The sequence below is a fragment of the Neovison vison genome, chromosome 7 (assembly GCF_020171115.1).
Source record: "Neovison vison isolate M4711 chromosome 7, ASM_NN_V1, whole genome shotgun sequence".
NCBI classification, from domain to species: Eukaryota; Metazoa; Chordata; class Mammalia; order Carnivora; family Mustelidae; genus Neogale; species Neogale vison.
Genome location: NC_058097.1, coordinates 45,262,304 through 45,281,447, shown reverse-complemented (window position 1 = coordinate 45,281,447; position 19,144 = coordinate 45,262,304). Strand labels below are relative to the sequence as shown.

Sequence of the window (19,144 nt, the reverse complement as noted above, 5' to 3'; positions counted from 1 at the left end):
GGCTGCCTTTGGAAGCCTGGGTTTCTGGTCCCTGCTTCCCTGACCTGTTCTTTCCCATCTTTTTGCTCCCAAAGTTCTTTCTACCTGGAACAACTTTCCCTCTCACTTACATGCCCCCCACCCCAGACTCAGTGGTCCCAAGCTTTACAGCATGTCAGACTCACCCAGTATGCTCACTCAAAATGTGTCTTCCCAGGTCCCACCTGGAGTTGGCCTCAGTCATTCTGGGTCCCAGAATGGAAAACTTAAGAAGCCACCTCTCCCGCACCTGCGATACTATGGGAAATATTGTTATTTAAATCTGAGGAATCCGGGGCATAACCTGGGCCCTGCAAAGCCAAGTGGATCTCAGACATCCCCCCTCTCCAGCTTCAAGTGGCAAAGGTCCTAGCATGGGGACCCGTTTTCAGAACAGGCTGAGGCCCGGCCAACCAACGTAGAACCACCCATTCTCATGGGTCACGAAGGATTCAGAGCATGAGCAATGGTGGGACCACTTTGGAAAAGAACTTGACAATTTCCTATAAAACCAGATATCCAGGGTGCGTGACCCTTGATCTCTGGGGTGGTGAGATCAAGTCCCATGTTGGGTGTAGAGTAACTAAAAAAACAAACAAAAACAAAAAACAAACAAACAAAAAGAGACGCCCTCCCATCCTGCACCATGGGGGCCATCCCATTGCTCCCTGGATTTAGTGAGAGATGGGAGTCTGTGTCCAAACAGAGGAGCACACACGACACTTCTCCCCACCAGTGCCAAACTGAGAACCGGGAGCTGGTGTTGGGCTCCCTGCTTGGTGGGGAATCTGTTTCTTCTTCTCTCTTTGCTCCCCCCCACCCCGCCTCCCGCCCCCCTCAGCTCCCTGGCTTGTTGTCTCTTGCGCTCCAGCGCACATGCTCTCTCTCTCTCTCTCTCTCTCTCTTTCTCACGCTCTCAAGAAGGAGAGAGCAAGAGAGGGAGAGGGAGAGCGAGCGAGAAGAGAGAGAGAGAGAAAGGGCAGGGGAAGGACATACAGAGGGCACAGACACCGGGCACAGACATGGGGCACAGACACAGGGCTCGACCCCAGGACCCTAAGATCATGACCTGAGCCAAAGTCAGATGCTTAACCCACTGAGCCACCCAGGTGCCCCAGGAGTTCTGGCTTTATGGTGGTGGTTACATGGGAGAACATTTGTCAAAGCTCACCAAGCTATACATTAGAAACGGGTGTGTTTTCTTGCATGTAAATTATACCTCCAATAAGGCAAAACAAACAAACAAAAATACTCCATAATAATAAGAAAATATCTTTAAGCCTATTAAGTGAAAAGAGCAAGATGTCCAACAGTGGACCGCATAGGCTGCTATTTATGTGGAGAAAAAAATAGGGACAGAAAACAAGGATCCCTAAGTTTCCCATCGCCTTTATACCTCTTGCTCTTGAAACAAATACTTAAGTATTAAGGAATAAAAAGTAATAATGCTTATTAAGTAATACTATTACTTACAAGCCCTGTGCATCAGGGATATAATGGTGAAAGGACAGACAGATTCCTGTCCCCATGGGGCTTCTGGGCTTGTGTAGGGAGGGATGGACTTCAAAAAGTCAGGGAGCAACTCGTTAATTGACAAATGGTATCAATGCTTTGGAGGTGAAGAACAGGCTATGAGGACAGAGAAAAGGAGCCAGAAGCCTGTTAACTAGGGTAGTTAGGGAGGACTTCTCGGAGGAGGTGATGTCTGAGCAGAGACCTGAAGAAGGCAAAAGAGTTGAGCATGTTCCAGCAGGGAACAGCAAGTGCAAAGGCCCTGAGGTGGGATCAAGCTTAGTGTGTTTGGGGAACAGCAGGGAGGCTTGAGCAGAAGGAATGTAGGGGAAATGAGATCCATGAGACAATGGGGCAGCACCTAGGTTTATCTTGGAGGTAGGTAAGTGTAATGCACTCTAAGTGAAGATGGGAAAGGAGGAAACATAACTAATCTCTGGCTGAGAGGGAGTCCGGGGAATAGTGAGGAAGGTGATGAGCCAGAAGGTGGCCAGGGCCAGAGCCAGGGCCAGAGTGAGATCATGGAATGGCTGGTAGAGGACAGATTCAGGGTCTCCTCTTGACTGGCCTTGAGCAGTGGATAGAAGGTGGCCCCATTATGCAAGAGGGGAAGACAGAGGGCAGAACACATGGGGTGGGGGGACAGGAAATTGAGCATTCCATCCAAGATGTGTTAAGCATAGGACATCCAAAGGGACAGTGCCAGGCAGTGACTGGATGTATGTGGCAGGAGTTGAGAGAGAGGTCAGGGTGGAGACACACCTGGGAGGCATCGCCATGTCTCCAGGTGAAGAAATGAATGAGCTATGACAGTAACAATAATAATAACAATTGTGGAGTGCTCACTCTGGGCCAAGCACCGCTCTATGCATTCCATGATTTTATTTTTTAAGATGATATTTTTAAGTAATCTCTACCCCCCATCATGGGACTCGAACTCACAATCCTGGGACGAAGAGACGCCTGCTCCCTTGACCAAGCCAGCTGGGCACCTGCGCTCCATGTGCATTAATCAAATGCATCCATTATCGTAGGTATTGTTATTATTAAACCCACTTTAGTGTGAGGGAATGGGGGCACAGAGAGGTAAAGTGACTTGTCCAAGGTCACACAGATCGGAAGTGGCCGAACTGGGATCTGAACCCTGACAGCCTGGCCCCCCAGAGTCTGCATCCCTGGGCAGGGCAGCTCAGTTTGGAGTCCAGGCTCCTCACGCTAATGTCTGCCTCCCAGGGCAATCCCTCTTATCAGCCATCTGGCCATGGCTCTGCTCTCCTTAGAACCCTTCCAAGTAAGGTAGCAGTCACAGGTTCTGCGGGTTAGGATGTCGACGTATCTTTTTGGGGACCACCATTCAACCCACAGTGGACACGGATCCCTCCAAGGACGGGAGCAACGATTGAGGAGGCAGAAGAGCCTGGCTCCATGGTTCTCAAATTTGACTGGCTGTCAGAATTCTTTAGAAGGCTTGTTAATCACAGACATCTGGGCTCCAAAGCCTGCTCCCACCCCAAGTTTCTGATTCAGTAGTTGTGGGGTGGGCCAAGAGATGATGCTGGTCTGGGAATCCCACACTAAGAACCACTGTCCTGGGGGTTCAGAGAGTAAGTTAGGCTGCCTGAGCTCAACAGTCCCCACCCTGACCCTGTGTGTCCTTTGGGGGAAGAGCTTTCCTTCTCCAAGCCTTAGTTTCCCATCTATAGCCTGGGGCTAACTCCTCCCTGCACAGGGCTACCTGCGGTGACCCACACTCTCCTCTCACTCATGGTGTCCCAAATTTTGGCTGGTCCTTGACCCTCCAACTTCCTTTCTACCTCAGGGCCTTTGCACACGTTGCCCTGGTGCCTACCAAGCCTTCCTCTCCATGCTTCTGTGGCTGCCTTCATCTCCATTCAAATGTCACCTCTTCATAACACACACCCTTCTGGCTTTATTCTGCCCAAGAATACAACCTTGCGATTGTTCACCATACATAAAAATATATCCCAGCCAAGGTCAATTTCTCACCCTCCTGCTATTCTCTAGCATCACACCCCGTTCTTTCTTGAACTTAGTATGATTTATAAATACCTATGAGTATGTAGATCTGTTCACTTGGTCATGAACTGTGTCATCCCATGAGAATGTCAGCCTTGCCAGGCAGGGCCTTGGGCGGGTCTGGGCTTTTTTTTTTGTTGTTTGTTTGTCTGTCCCCAGCTCAGGTCTGACAAAGACTGGTTCCTCTGTTTGCTGAGCAGGGAGGACAAGAAGGCAGGGTCCAGGCAGGAGGGGAGGCTCTGGAGGACAAGAAGGCAGGGTCCAGGCAGGAGGGGAGGCTCTGTCTGGTTGAGAAAGTACGTCCAGCCTGCCTGAGTCTAGCTCCCATGACTTCCACTCCAAAACCAGTATCACACCCCACTCCCCCCACCCCGCCCCTCGCCCCAGCGCCCAGTCCTACTGGTAGAGAATGGCAGGGTTCTGGAAGGCAGGCACCTGGGGGCTTTGGGAAACAAATAGTGGGTTTTCCACCGGGGCCGCAGTGGGGTGAGGAAGCCCAGCCAGGTCGGGCCGGGAGTCAGGGGATGGGAGAAAGAAAGGTAAGCTGGGCTGGGTGCTATCTTCTCCAAGTACGAATCACAGGGGTTTGGTGGAGGAGGTGGTGAGCCAGCTTCATCCTACAGGGGGCGACAGAGAGGCAGGGATGAGGTTGGGGAGAAGGAGGGAAATGGGAGGGGGTTAGAGGGAAAGAGGAAGAGGAAGAGGGGACGGTGGTGTGGAGGAAAGCAAAGAAAGAGAAAGAGACCAGGACGTGGTTGACTAGGCGGGGAAGAATCTAGAAGCTTAGAGATACCGAGAGGGCATTACCTGGGGCAGAGGGCAGGGCGGAGTCCAGTGGCAGGTGGGGGAGGAGACAAGGCGGATGTATACCAAATAAATTTGCCTATGTGCCAAATATAAAATATATGCAAGATCTCTACTGTGGCATTGGTCAAAACAGCCAGCAGCCACCAGCTTCCCTGCATCCGGTGTCAGTGGCCTGGGACTGTTTCCATAACTCAGGGCCCACATGCCCGTGGAGGATAACTCCGGCCACTGACAGGAGAGAAGTTGCTGTTGCCATTCCCAACAAGGAACCATCACCAAGACACAGTGTTAGGGAGGAAAAAGCACGACGTAGAAGGATGTGGATATTATGCTAACATTTGTGCAAAGTGGGACACAATCTGCATATGCATGTAGGTCTTTACTGGTCCCTGCATACATTCCAGGAAGAAGATGGGAGAAACTTCTATCAGGGGCCACCTCTGGGGACTGGGGTCCGAGAAGAGAAGCAGGGAATGGGGGAGGGAGGGAGGTTGATTTTGCAACTTAACCCTTCTGGAATCTTCTGCATTTTGCTCTGTGGGTTTGGGTCACTGCTCAAATGCTAAGTGTGGTTAAGTGATAGAGTAAGGGAGAGACAGAGAAAGTCAGAGACAAAGGAACAGGGAAGAGAAGGAAGGAGGAAGAAAGGGAGAGAGTTTACCTTTGTTTAACCTGGCAGGGCCCCAAACTTCTGTAGGTGCTGTCCTGACTCTCTCCCAGCCTTCTCTGAGCTTCCTTTCAGGGTCCTGGCCCTGGTCAAGTTGACACTTTCCTATTGGGTCCTGTGGCCCGGTAGGTAATGAGGCGAGCCATGCCCAGTCCTGAAGGCTGTAGCCTGAGGATCTGCAGAGACTTGGGGGGGAGGGGGCGTGTGCTTGGGTTCCAGTCCAGCCTCTTCCCCTGCTTGCTGTGTGACCTCAGGTTGGTGACTTCGTGTGTTCGTTCCTCAGTCTCCCCCGCTGTGAAATGGGTTTGAGGAAGGTGCTTGCTTAAGGGACAGCTGCTGGGCGGGTGGTGTGTGTCTCCTAGAGCTGCCCTAAGGAATCGCCACAAACCCATCGGTTTAGGGGGGCAAAAAGGTGATGTCTCTCGGTCCTGGAAGCCCAAGTCTGAGATCAAGGTGCCAACAGGGTCTTGTCAGCCACCTCTGAAGCTCTGAGGGGAGACTTCTTGGCGTCTTGGCGGCTGGGAGCTGCTGGCGCTGTTCAATCCACCCCGCACCCCTCCCGTGTCCACCTCCCCTGGGCGTCGCAAACCTCCCTCTGCATTCCCCCCCCTTTTTTTTCCTTAAAATTTTATTTATTTATTTGACAGAGAGAAACAGTGAGAGAGGGAATACAAGCAGGGGAAGTGGGAGAGGAAGAAGCAGGCTTCCCGCCGAGCATGGAGCCCAATGTGGGGCTTGATCCCAGGACACGGGGTTCATCACCTGAGCCGAAGAAGACAGATGCTTAATGACTGAGCCAGCCAGGCGCCCCTGCTTTTCTCTTCTAAGGACATTGCTGCCCCACCCCCAGCCAGATAACCCAGAGTGATCTCACATCACAAAATCCTTCATCACAGCCTCAAGGCAAGGGCCCTTTTTATCCACCTAGGTTTGAACTTACAGGTTCCACATGGAGTGGTGGGGGCACCATTCAAAGCACGAAAGGGTTAAATGGGGTAAACTAGGTGTTCAGCGAAGCCCTGGACACGGTCTTACTATTTTTTTTTTAATGATTTATTTATTTATTTGGGAGAGAGAGGGAAGCGGGGAGAGGCAGAGGGAGAGAATCTCCAGCAGACTCCCCACTGAGTTTGGAGTCCTACTCGGGACTCAGTCTCACAACCCTGAGATCCTGACCTGAGCAGAAATCAAGAGTTGGAGGCTGAGCCGACCGAGCCCCCCCCCAGGTGGCCCCTTTCCCCCCACTTACGATCTTGAGGTATGTTAGCTCTGCCCTTGATCTTGCTGGGCCAACAGATACTGTTCGGCACACTGAGTTGGTTGCCTATCTTTAAGATTCAAGAACTGTCACATGAAAATGGGCATTTCTTGGGGTGCCTGGGTGGCTCAGTGGGTTAAGCCTCTGCCTTCGGCTCAGGTCATGATCTCAGGGTCCTGGGATCCAGCCCTGCATCAGGCTCTCTGCTCCGCGGGGAGCCTGCTTTCAAATCCTCTAGAGAGAGGATCTGTCTCTCTGCCTACTTGTGATCTCTGTCAAATAAATAAAATCTTAAAAAAAAAAAAAAAAAGAGGGGGCACCTGGGTGGCTTAGTGGGTTAAGCCGCTGCCTTCGGCTCAGGTCATGATCTCAGGGTCCTGGGATCGAGTCCCGCATCGGGCTCTCTGCTCGGCAGGGAGCCTGCTTCCCTCTCTCTCTCTCTCTCTGCCTGCCTCTCTGCCTACTTGTGATCTCTCTGTGTCAAATAAATAAATAAAATCTTTAAAAAAAAAAAAAAAGAAAGAAAGAAAATGGGGATTTCTTAAGAAAAATCCAGTCCAACAGTGACGTGGTGGTGGACAAAGCTCTGGGTGGCCCCCACAGCCACGCTCCCATTCTCAATCTCAGCTGCACATTGGAATCACCTGGATAGGGGCGCCTGGGTGGCTCAGTGGGTTAATGCCTCTGCCATCGGCTCAGGTCATGATCTCAGGGTCCTGGGATTGAGTCCTGCATTGAGCCCCGCATCAGGCCTCTGCTCAGTGGGGAGCCTGCTTCCTCCTCTCTGCCTGCCTCTGTCTACTTGTGATCTCTGTCTGTCAAATAAATAAAGCCTTAAAAAAAATCACCTGGATAGTTTTCCTTTAAATACCTGTGACCTTGCCCCAATCCACACCCTTTTTTCATAGGACAGACCTTAAGCATGACCTTCAAGGCTTTTATTCCTCCTGAGACTCCTCTCATGTTCATTTATTCTTCCTCTTCATTCCCTCTCTCTCCTCCTTCCCCACAGGGAGCCATTCTATTATGTAAATGAGTCACCTTTTTAAATCTTGAAAAACAGGTATTACAGTTTTATGTTCCTCATTTGTAATCGACACACGTAGCCTGGTATAGATCCTGACTTTACTTTCCCCATCACTGGTCTGGCTCTCCCTCCCATGGGCACACTTGGTCCCTGGCTCCTGAGGACTTCACGGGAGTCCTTGGCGTGTGGCCCCTGTGTCTCCCATTTGCTGTCCTAGAGTGGACACATGGCACACAGGCCACCTCCAGCTCCCACCCCATAAACACTGCTGCAGTGAACAACCCCGTGTGTGCTCCCCCATAGGGTCCCATGATTTCTTTGGGAAGGGATTCAGAGGTGGAATTATTGTGAGATGCATACATGCGATAATTCATTTGACTAAACCAGACTCGAATCTTTACCAGACTCGTGGTAGAAGGACAGCATGTTGAAATGTGCCTTCCTCCAATTACCAGTAAGTTTGAGCCCTTGTGCACACCCTGATTGGTCTTTTTTTTTTTTTTTTTCTTTTGTAAGTTGCCCATGTTTGTATTTGGGTTGCTCTTTTCTCATTAAAAAAAAAAAAATCTGATACATGTTAGACTCTGAAAAAAAATGTTTCCCCTTTCTGAAACCTATTACATTTGGCCATGATGTCCTTCTTTGAACAAAAGCTTTACATTTTCACAAGTTCAATTAAATTTTTTTTGACAGTTCGTTCCACTGGAGTTTTAAGAAGTCCCTCTCTGCTGCTGGTCATCAAGTATGTTCCTCTGTCACCTTCATAGTTTGTCTTTTAGAGGATGTTTAATCCATCAGAGAAACTTTGTCCAGGGGAACTCAGATAATGAAAAGTTCTCATATCTAAACAGTCTAGTTAGTAGGCACTGGTTACATGTGACAGTGGAGGCTGTGAAATGTGACTAGTGCTACTAAGGGACTGAACTGTTTCATTTTATTTTGTTAATTTAAAATTAAATAGCCACATGTGGTTGGTGGCTACCTTCCCGGGAAGCACAGAACTAAGGTTCTTTTGTCGTGATGTTAGGTAGGGAGCCCGTTTTCCTTTTCTCCAGAAAAATGAACCAATTTCCCCAACACTATTATTAAACAATCTATTTTTCCCTCCTTGTTTCACCGGGGCCAGCCTTGTCATATATAAAGCTCATCCTGAATATACTTGGGTTTTCCTCTGGGCTCTTCAGAGAAGCCCGGAGAGTCTAGGTCTAATGAAGGTGGAGAGTCTAGCAGAGGTGGAGAATCACTATTCTACAAGTGTTAGAATTTTTAGCCAGACACACAGCCGCCCAGAATAAAGACTACGTTTCCCAACCTCCCTTGCTGCTGGGTGCAGTCACGTGATAAAGCTCTGGCCAATGAGGCAATGGCGCGACCTCCGGGTCGTGTCCCTACGGGGGCGTGGCTGTCTCTTCTCGTCCTCAGGACCAATGATTCAGCCCAGGGTGTGGCCTGGGAATCTGCATTTCCATAAAGTTCCCAGGGATGCTGCTGGTCCGGGAACCAAGCTTGGGAGAATCACTGGTCTGACTTGTTTCACTAACTCATTTTGAGTCTCTGTAAACACACCTCTGACCTACAGGTTAGTACCTCCCGGGCTTCCTCTCCTGGGCCTTTGCAGCTTGGAGCACAGCGCCCCCTGCTGCCGCTGAGGTCACACTCAACTTTGTGTGGGACGCCGTGTGGTCAGTACCATCTGGACAAAGCCAGTCCCCAGGGCCACATCGCCGCTGGGGCAGGTCTCTGCTCTTGCTCCGCCACACTTGCCCTTCTGAGTGCGCTCTTGTCCCCCCGACGCCTGACGTGGACTCCCTCGCCTGCTGGGATCAGTGGGGTCCTGCCTGAAGGAGGCGCTGGAGCAGGTGGGGCGGGAAGCTGGAAGAACCTTCCTGCTTCCGCTGCCGCAGGGTCACGAGCCGACTTCCGGGGTCTTGGTGGTGCCCCTAAGCACTTTTGTGCATCTAGCCTCTAGGCCGGGTTACTGACCCGGTTGGCTCCCTGAGCCTTCTAGGTACTCTTGTGACCAACCCCCTGTACTCAATCTCCCATCCGAAACAACTAGAGGGGTTTCATGTATGCCATGGGAACCCCTTCCTGATGGGCAGGGGCAGCAGGAGGGGGTATGGGGCCTCCGGGAGAGCTCTCTTGACGCCACCCAAAACCATCCTTTAAACTGCAGTGACGGCGATGGAAAGTGACAATCATGGTAGAGTCCCCATGAAGCCGAATGTTGGCTCCTCCACCAGGTAATGACCTGGCAAGGGGCCTCCTGTCCCCCCTTGGCCGGGGGGTGGGGGAGGAGAAAGATCCTTCACCTGCAATGGAACATCCTGGGCCGCCCCCAGGGGCCCACGGAGGCGAGGCCCTCCCGTTGGGAGGGCGGTGGCTCTGTGCCACCCTGTTCTTCCTGGGTTGTGGAATCATGGGCGTACCAGCCTCCGAAAAAGAGTTGGGCTGCTATCCTTTCCCTGTTCTTTGGAACAGTTTGTACAAGGTAGGAATTGCGTGATCCTTCAAAGTCTGGTGGAACTCATTTGTAAAAGCATTCAAGCCCAGGGCTTTTTCTTTGGTGCGTGTGTGTGTGGGGAATGTTACTTTGGTCTTTTCTTGTTTTCTGTTTCTCCTTATACCCATTTTGGCAGAGTTCTTCCCAGAGCTTAACAACTCCACCCAGGCACCCAACACATTCAACATGGCAACAGCTGCTCCCCTGGGGATGTTTAGACCTCTGAGTCCCCAACTAGATGGTGCTGTTGGTGGCCGGCACAGACACGGTACCCCAGCCTTGGGGACCCAGGGCCTGTGGAGAGGCATGCTCTGGAGTGGGCGCAGACAGTGTACCCGAGCCAGCATCTCCACACGTCTCCCGCCCACACAGCAGGCGGAGGTCCCTGGTGCCAGTGGGTGGTGGGGTTTGCTGCTCACGCTGCAGTTGTCCCCAGGGAGCTGCTGGTGCCCTCCCCTTGGGTTCTGGGGGAGACGCACACAGTCCAAGCTCACACAAGCCTGGGGCGCTCAGTGCCCAGAACACAGAGGCAGCACCGTCCTGAAGATGCCAGCCAATTCCTTTCTCCTCTTGTAGAGAGCCAGGCTCAGCCTCCTGGGATCCCGATTTGGAGGGAGGGATCTGGCCAGTGGAATATCCCTAAGGCTGGCTGTTCCAGATCCATCTGCCTCCGTTGAGTCCTCAAAAGCCCACCTGCCCACTGACCGATTTTCTGAACGATCCATTTACTAACATCAGCTCATCAAGGATCCTTCCTACCCACCTACCATGCTCAAGACAAACCTTTAAAACAAGATTCCAGCGAATCTCCAATCTGGCAAACTGGTCACTGCAGCACACAGACCCTGGGGGACTGGCTGTTTGCAGGCCAGGGGGTGAGTTTGGGTCCCGTCAGGGGGGCACAACGGGCTGCTTTGACCTGGGGCTCCCCACCCCCCCAAGACATGGCCCTTGGCCTAAGATGGACTGGAATCCTGGGGTTCACCAGCCCACCCTCTCTCCGTCCTTGAGTCCCTCCCCCAAGTCCCACACCAAGATGACCTGGGCAGGAAGGTGCCGCTACCCACACTACACGCACACGCAAAACAAGAAAACATTTTAATTGTAAAACTAACTTGAGGGAGGGGAGGGGGAGTGGGGCCGCACCAAAGGGCTGGGAACCTGATTCTTCGAGCAGTGGTTCTGTCCCTGGTGCTGCCCCTAGGGGGCAGGGACCATCTGTCCCCAGGTTGGGACAGGGGCTAGTGTTATAAAATGACAATATAAATAGACTTCTAGAAAAGAGGAGGCTGTCCAGGTGCAGTAGTCATCTGCAGAGGCTGGGGATAGGCAGGAAGCCCTGACCCCCATCTCCCCAGCAAGCCACCGAGAGGGGGTGCAGGACTCGGGGAAAAGGCCACTCTTCAGACATTCATGATCGACCCCCACAATGGCTTGGGGGGGGGGCAGGGGGCTGCGCTGTATGTCAGGCAAGGCCTTAGAGACACCCACTCCAGGCTGGAGGACAGAGCAGCTGGACCATCTGCACAGGTACGTGCGCGCGCACACACACACACACACACGCCTCTCGTGGTGTTCTCTCCATCCACAGCAGCCCCCACTGCAGAGGATTTCCAGTGATGGGGGGGCTGTCTGTCCTTCCTGGAAGACAGGAAGACACAGGGAGGGACCATCCCGGAGGGTGGGGAGGCTAGGAACCCTCACTTGCTCCCGCGAATCCCTGTGTTTTGTTTTGTTTTGTTTTAAAGTCACAAAATCAAACCTGGAGTTCAGTAGTAGGGTCCTGCACGCTCCCCCACCGCCGACAAGGACGGCGGTGCCACATGGAGTGTCTCCTGGATGGGGAGGAGTGGGGGCCTCCCCCCGACTGGCCTGTGGTGGGACGGGGTGACCCAAAGGGCTCTTTGGTTCAGGGACAGGGCACTGAGCCTCATCTGGTACGGTTCTGGCGCATGAGGGGCACGATGCTGGCGGGCGGGCCCGCTTTGGCCAGGAAAGGGTGCTTGAGCAGCTCAGCCGCTGTGGCCCGCTGGGCTGGGTCACGCACCAGCAGGCGGTCCAGGAAGCCCTTCAGGGAGGGTGACACCTGTGGGGAGGTGGGGGAGAGAGTCAGGAATGGGTTTGAGCACCAGCTCCACTTCTTACTTGCCACTGGGCCCCAGTTTCCGCCTCTGTCAAATGGGCCGACAACATCTGCTGCCTGGGGGTAGGGTCCAGGAGGGCCCAGGTGTCTAGAGCTTGGCCCCAAGGAAAGAAACACATCAAAGACCCCAGGGGCTCATTTCTTCTCCATTTTCAAGGTCTGCAAGGAGGTGACAGTGGCTGGGCCCCAGAAGCACCCCTCTCTTGCCAGGTGAGCCATCTACCAGGAAGGCTCCTCTCCCAGACCTGGCTATGCCAGTCAGCCGAGGCTCAACCACTGGGGGATGGTAAGGGCTCAGGGAACCTGTAGCAGAGGGGGCGGGGAGCCCAACACAGAGGGAGTGTCCCCTCCCCCACACCACCTGCCCGCCGGGGGCCCACCTTGTGCAGATTTTTCAGTCGAGGTGGCAAGTTGTCCCGAATCATCTTCATGGCTTTGAGGGGGGGCTCATTGAAGTAGGGGGGCTCCCCGTCTACCATCTCGATCACCATCACCCCCAGAGACCAGATGTCTACCTGCAGCGGGAAAGGGACAGGAGAGCTGAGCTGGGCTCACTGGGCCCATGCTAGGGGAAGCCACAAAGGGGTGGTTGGTCTGCCTTTGCCTCCTCGCTCCTGGAGTCCTTGGGCCCCAAACACCCTGACACCCAACTTGCCAGACCCACAAGCTCCTCCCCCAAGGAGCCCTGAGAAGGGTTCTGCCCACCCAGCACCCTCCTTCCCTCACTCTAGGGAGTATTCAGGGTGCCGTGGCCAGTTGCCTAAGCAGCATGGTTGGGACAAAGTAATTGGCTCATGAGCAGACACGTGACCTGAGCTGAGCCAATCAGAGCCAGCCCAAAGACTTGAACCGCCAGGAGCACCAGGTACTCCAAGGCAGGGGGATGGGGTCCCAGAGTTGCCAGGCCAGCTCTGCCCTAACTAGGAGAGCACCTGCCTGGGTGAGGACTACCCGGACCAAGTCAGGACTGGGAAGGGACAGAGCACAGGAATGCCAGGCCTGAAGCCTGTCACTCGCTTCTACATCACAGTTCTTGGGACCCAGCGCTTTCAGGTTCTGCAAAATCCGAGCGGGTTTTGTCAGCACCAGGCTGGGCTCATCAGGGATAGGTGCATACACGCATGCCTCCCTCCTCTCCCATAGGACCATCCCCAGTGACCCATCTCCCACACTGAGCCCCACTCCACCCCCAGCACTCCTGCAGCTCCAGACGGTCACAGTGTAAACCTGTGCTGACAACAGGACAACCGGGCCACCGCCGGCTTACCTCTGGCCCATAGGGAAGGCGAGAGATGAGCTCTGGGGCCATCCAGTAGGGCGTGCCGACCAGGGATTTCCTCCGTGGTACCTCCTTGCTGACTTGCGCACAGAATCCGAAGTCTGAGAGCTTCACCTGCAGTGGGGCGCAGGCAGTGGGGGGCAGTCAGAGGTGTCTACCTACTCAGTTCCCTGGCCTTGGACTTTCGGGGACTACACGGGGCAGCCTAGAGGTTAGAGCCAGACCACTGAGTCCCTCTGCCTCCTCCCAGCAGGGGGCCCTTAGGGGTGTCACCTCCCCGTGGGAGATCACACCGTGTGCCTTCCTGACAGGGTCTGCCCTGGGGCCTTTGGGAGAAGTGGCCTGAGTCCTATAGGTTCCAAATGTTGCGTAGGGGTGCTGAGACCCCAGCTGGCTCCCAAAGCCCTTGCCTGGGCCCTGGCATCTCTGAATGCAGCCCTGGCCCGGAGAGAATACAGCCCTGGCCTGGAGAGGATGACAGCTGTGACTTACTCTGCTAACAACCACGGGCCCAGAACCACACATTTCCACCTGCTTGGGAGCCACGGGTCCCCTTCCGATTCCTAAAGATATGTGCGGATCTTCTCACCCCCATGAAACATATGCACACGCCGTGCACACAACTTCAGGCTCACAGATGTCCCCCAAACACATCTGTGGACAGCTTCAGGCGTTCGGGGATTCCAACTGAGACTCCCCATGAAAGAGAGCCCACCACGACCCCTATCTCTGCCGAATGGCTTCACTTCCCTGGGGGAAGGCAGGCGAATCACCAATGAGAACTTGAGGACGGTCAAGGACTCCCTCCCACTGAAAATCACGTCCACTCTTAGAGTAGAAATGCAGGTTCTGGGCACTGGGGGGCCTCATCTGTGGGCATGAGTCTGAGCCTCAGTCTGGAGAAGCGGAGACAGGAGCGGGGTCCACAGCCCACGGCCACGTGCTCGGCTGGGAACAGCTTCTTGGTGGAGGAAGAGCCGCAGCCAGCAACCCAGCTGTCTCCCGGCCTCCCGGGGCCCAGTGCTCGACCACAGCTCCCGGCACCCTGGGCTGAAGGCGCAGCCTCCTCTGGCCTGGGCCCCCCCCCCCCCCCCCCGTGACCGTGTGCACAGAGCCCCCCGCTGACTGGGCCTGATTTGGGGCTGAACAAACTTCTTGCTCCTCAAGCCGCCGAGCTGCGGGTCAGGGATGGAGGGGAGCCAGGGAGAGGCAGAGGGAACCCAAGCCGCCCCGCTCCTCACCCTGCCGTCGTGGGTCAGCAGGATGGAGTCGCTCTTGATGTCGCGGTGGATAACTCCCTGTGCGTGGAGCACAGCCAGGGCCTGAAGCACGGCCAGGCACACGGCGGCGATCTGCTCCTCGTTCATCCTGTGTGGGCTGGGGGTCAACGACCGGAGGCCCGAGGGGAATGCCGCCCTCCTGGCCCGGAGATGTGGCCCCCACCCCGAAGGGTCTGAGAGGACACAGTGGCCCCAGGGAGCCTGGGGTCTGGCAGTACCTGGTGTGAGTGACGATGTCCGTGAGGGCGCCACCCTCCAGAAACTCCATGACTACCCAGAGCTCGTCCCCGACCAGGTAGCTGTTGTACATCTCCACCACATTCTCGTGCTGGTAGTCCCGCATGATCACCACCTGGGCACCGGGCGGGGTCAGCACTGCCGGTCCCTGCCGCAAACCCCGTCACCCCACCAGCCTGCCTCCTGCCTCCCCTCCTGCCTGGGCTGGGGCCCTGCCACACCAAAGGCCCAGCCCACTTGTCACTCCCGCTCTTTGTCACTGTCATTTGTCACTGCCCTCTCCTGTGCCAAGGCCAGGAGACCCCAAAGGCAGCTTGAGACCTGATGCCTACATTGTGGGGGTTCCCTGCCCCCATACCCCATTTCTGATCCTGCTCTCTGACCAGTCATGAGCTGGTTGGTCTCTGAATGGCCCTACTGACCATGCTGGTGTAGGGACGGGGCGCGGACAAGAATGTCTTAAGCATGGGGCTGAGTCCGTGGGACAAGCAGGTACCCGCCAAGGGCGGAGTAACAGCCTGGGGGGATGGGTTCAGGGAAGAAAAGCCCTGGCAGCAAAGCCCAGGGGAGATGGGAATGGGACACTCACTAGGGTTCCGCTGAAGAGCCCACGGTGTGGCTGCAGTGCAGGGAGTCTAGGGGGCCGGGGGAGGGGTTATAGGGACAGCTGAGAGACCAGAAGGAGGCAGTTTCGACCACCTCCACACCTGACATCCCGGGACTCCTGCACTGGAGTCCAGGGGCTGCTGCCAGCCCAGATTCCTCTGGGGAAGGAGCCAGGAGTTGGCCTTTGTAAAAAGCTGGCAGATGCCACTGGGAACCCCAGCCAGAGGCTGGACACAACCAAGGACCTAGATGGGAGCCAGACCTCAAACGCCTGCCAGAGGCCAGGCCCGTGTCCCGAGGACACTGACAGGTAGGATAAGGGTTACCCAAGAGGGGATGCCAGGGCAGAGTCGGGGGGAGAGGATGGGGTTGCACAGCAGCTAACGGGCTACCATGGGAGACAGAACCAGGGGAGGGGCAGGGCTGGGGTCTCGAGAGACTCTGGGGACCAGTTTGGGACTCGGTGGGTATGAAGGACCTGGAAGTCCCACGAGGGCGGGGCTGAGGGGCTCTGGAGTTGGGGCTCCAGGGAGGCAGGGGTGGGTATGGGGCAATGAGGGGAGAGATGACAGCCTGGGGAAGTGTGAGGAGTAAGGAGAGGAGACAGGCTCAAACCCAGCCCTGGGGACCCTGGCGCTGAATGGCCTTCTCCCATCCTCACCCTTACAGGACGCGGACCAGCATGGGCCTCCAGACCAGCTGGTAGAGGGCAGCAGGAGGAGGGGGGACGGCGGGGCCGGGAGGGCACAGGCGGGGCCGGGAGGGGCTGGGAGGGACAGGGATGGGCCCTCGGCCCACCTCATTGAAGAGGAGCTCGCGCCTCTGCTGCTTGCGCAGGTCCATCTTCTTAACCGCCACCAGCCTGCCTGAGCTGCGCACAGTGGCGATACACACGATGCCCGTGGAGCCCTCGCCGATCTTGATGAAGTTGTCCAGGTAGGAGCGAGGGTCGCCAGGGTCCACTACCAGCTGCAAGGCAGCTCGGAACTGCTCGTGCGACACTCGCTGGGGTTCCCGCTGTGGCGAGCGGGGCCCGGGGGGCCCAGGGGCCGGGGGCCCGGCGGGGGTAGGGGCAGTGACAGGGCGGGCTAGAGGAGCCAGCTGGGGCTCAGAGGCATGGGGGCCCAGCACTCCTGGGCTGGGGGGTCCGCGGGCTCGGGTGGGAGGCCGGGAGGCGGAGGAGGACTGGGGGACTGCCAGGCCCCCGGCCGATGGCCCGTTGGGGGCCAGGCTATGAGGCTCCCCCTGCAATAGAAAAGATAGGCAGCTGTTAGTGGAGGGGGAGGGGGCCAGCTCTGCTCCTTGTGTGGGAGAGGGGCCCTGCCTGTGGGACAGACACATGGCCGTCAGGATGGAGATGGACAGTGGGCTGGCCACAGGCTGGCACTGGTGGGCAGGGAACAGGGGACGTTTGGGACAAAGGGGCGGTGGGAGGTCCCGGGGCAGGGGTACTGGTTACCTGGACACCCCGGGCCAGGTGGTCCGTGTCAGCCCTCGGGTACGTGTTAAAGGGCCGACCAGCTGCCGCTTTGGCCCCACCAGCCAGACCGGCAGGTTGCGGGGTGCCGACGTCGGGCCCAGAGAGGGGGCGTTTGTCCCGGGAGGACTCCTGGGGTCCTCCTGAGCCCTCCCTGGAAGACTTGGGCCTCTTCTCTGGCCCCACCCGCCGCCTGTCACCACCGCTGCCACCCGCCTCGCTGCGACCAGCACCCCGGCCTTGGCTGCCCGCCTTCTCTGGGGCTGCTCTGGCCGGCTCTGTGGGCATCCCGTTTTCCTGGCGGGCACGGGCAGGTGGCGGGGGGCTGTCTCTCCGCAGGGAGTTGGAGCGTGTCACCGACATGTTCTCAAACTCGTCGAGTAGCAGCGTGAGGGCCCCATCCTTGGCGCCTTTGCTGCCCCGCACGATGGTCTGGGGTCCATGGCAATGGCGGGATGGGGGCCGGGCAAGGAAGAGGAGGACACAGGACGTGTATCCGACACACAAGGACAGGACAACAAAACACACACACAGAGACAAGACAGAGACGGAATGAAGAAATGCCATGGGGTGATGAAGGGGCGGGGTGGGTGGGGGTGGCACCAGAGGGGCCCCTGCAGCCCCTCCCACACCTGGTGCGGGAAGAAAGCTGAAGGTGTAACCTCCCACGGGTCAGGCTATTGCCCCTGGTCTGGCCAGTCCCCCTAAAAAGCACCCCCCCATCTCTCTCCCGTTTTCCAGCCTGGGGGCAGGTCTCTGCCCTGTGGGCGGGAGGGGAAGGAGCACAGAGCCCATGCCACTCCATAAACAGTCCTGGAGAGCTGCAAATTACAGGATGCTGGGCCCAGGGCCCCGCCTGGACTTCCTCCCTTGCTGCCCGCTGGGGCTGTTAACCCTAAACCCATGCTCTGTCCCCCGGAAGCCAAGGATAGAGCACAGGGAGAGTCAGAAAGGACTGGGCCTGAAGTCCAGGAGCAGTGGTGGCAAATGGGAATTCCCACGTGGCCTGGTGAATGTAACATGTGCCCTGAATAAACCCAAGCTTCGCATGCCAAGCCCAGCACCCTGATCCTGGTCACGGCCGCCTCCTCCCTCAAACAGAGTCAAGGCCTCCAGGAATACCTCCTCATCTCCCATTCAGCTCAGGGCACACAAGCTTCCTCACTGCTCCTCAAACATACCAGGCACAGGCCCACCTCAGGACCTTTGCACTGGCTGTTTGCTCTTCCTAGAACATCTTCCCCCAAGTATGCCTTCAGCTCCTTCCCTCCTCTCCTCTTCCAGGCCTTTGCCTGAATTCCCCTTCTCAGAGGGAAGCTTCTGTTGACCACCCAGAGTCTAAAATGCCAGCCCCTAACACCCCCATTCCCTTTCTCTGCCTTATCTTTCTCTGGAGCCCTAGAAACCAGCTGCCCTGATGCACCTGTCAGCTGACTGTCACCTGCCCCTCCTGTGACATCCATGAGGACAACTTTTGAATTTGCCTGCTGTTCTGCTCTTGCTACATCTCAGTACCTAGCACGGTGTCAGGTAAGTGTGCACAGTGTGCTCAAGAAACATGGGCTGAGCCAGCGGGGGAGGGAGGCCGGCTGGGAGGAGGCTGAAAAGAACGGAACACGCAACCCTGGCCCTCTGCTCTCACTCACAGGCCAGTGGCAATGGGGGCCCAGGGCTGCCAAACATCCTCAAGCCACAACTGCCTGCCTCCACCGTGCATGAAACCCACCTCCAGCCCACAGGGCCCCCAGGGGCCCGCCCTTGTCTCTCCCTCCCACGCCCCACCTCCTTGGGGCCTGGCTACCTCCTTGCCTGGGCACCCTGTGAAGCAAGGTAGACAGACACCTGCTCATGTCCTAGTGCTGGAATAAGAGGCCAAGAAGACTGGGGGCTGCGGGAGGGCCTGGGAAGACCCAGCCAAGGGGAGATTCCCAGCCAGGGGCAGCAAACACGTATCCACAGGGGCCCCAAGACTCTGCTAGTCCCCATGGCCCCTTGTGTGGCCCTTCCTGGCAGGCATGGGCCCAAACAGGACTCACGGCTGGCAGACCAAGCAGGGGCTAGATTTTCGGGGGTCCCCTAGGGAAGCCACAGCCATCATGGAGGAGCCCCAGGGCCAGCTGGGGGATGGAAGCGAAGCAGGTGGGGTGGGGCCAGCAGGGACAGAGGAGCCAGCACCCCGGCCCGCGGAGGCAGCTGCCACCCCCTCAGCCCCTGCGATTAGTCAGCAGAAGCCAGAAATACAGCCTCGGATGTGAAGTCTCTGCTGCTTTAAGCAGCAGGAAAGAGTTCAAAG

The 19,144-nt window shown here is 56.3% G+C and overlaps 1 protein-coding gene across 5 annotated transcripts in view; it reads right to left on the bottom strand.

Moving 5' to 3' along the window:
- Positions 1-10,910: 10,910 nt before the first annotated feature.
- PAK4 (p21 (RAC1) activated kinase 4) overlaps positions 10,911-19,144 on the bottom strand; it is a 42,119-nt gene continuing 33,885 nt past the window's right edge. For all 5 annotated transcript variants that reach the window (XM_044256591.1, XM_044256593.1, XM_044256592.1 and 2 more), the window contains exons 4-10: positions 16,834-17,283; positions 16,173-16,619; positions 14,750-14,883; positions 14,493-14,619; positions 13,240-13,365; positions 12,353-12,487; positions 10,911-11,915 (exon numbers count right to left, since the gene is read on the bottom strand). In XM_044256591.1, the coding sequence (XP_044112526.1) occupies positions 11,760-11,915; positions 12,353-12,487; positions 13,240-13,365; positions 14,493-14,619; positions 14,750-14,883; positions 16,173-16,619; positions 16,834-17,283 (1,575 nt within the window). In that variant the 3' untranslated portion in view covers positions 10,911-11,759. The remainder of the gene's footprint in view (positions 11,916-12,352; positions 12,488-13,239; positions 13,366-14,492; positions 14,620-14,749; positions 14,884-16,172; positions 16,620-16,833; positions 17,284-19,144) is intronic.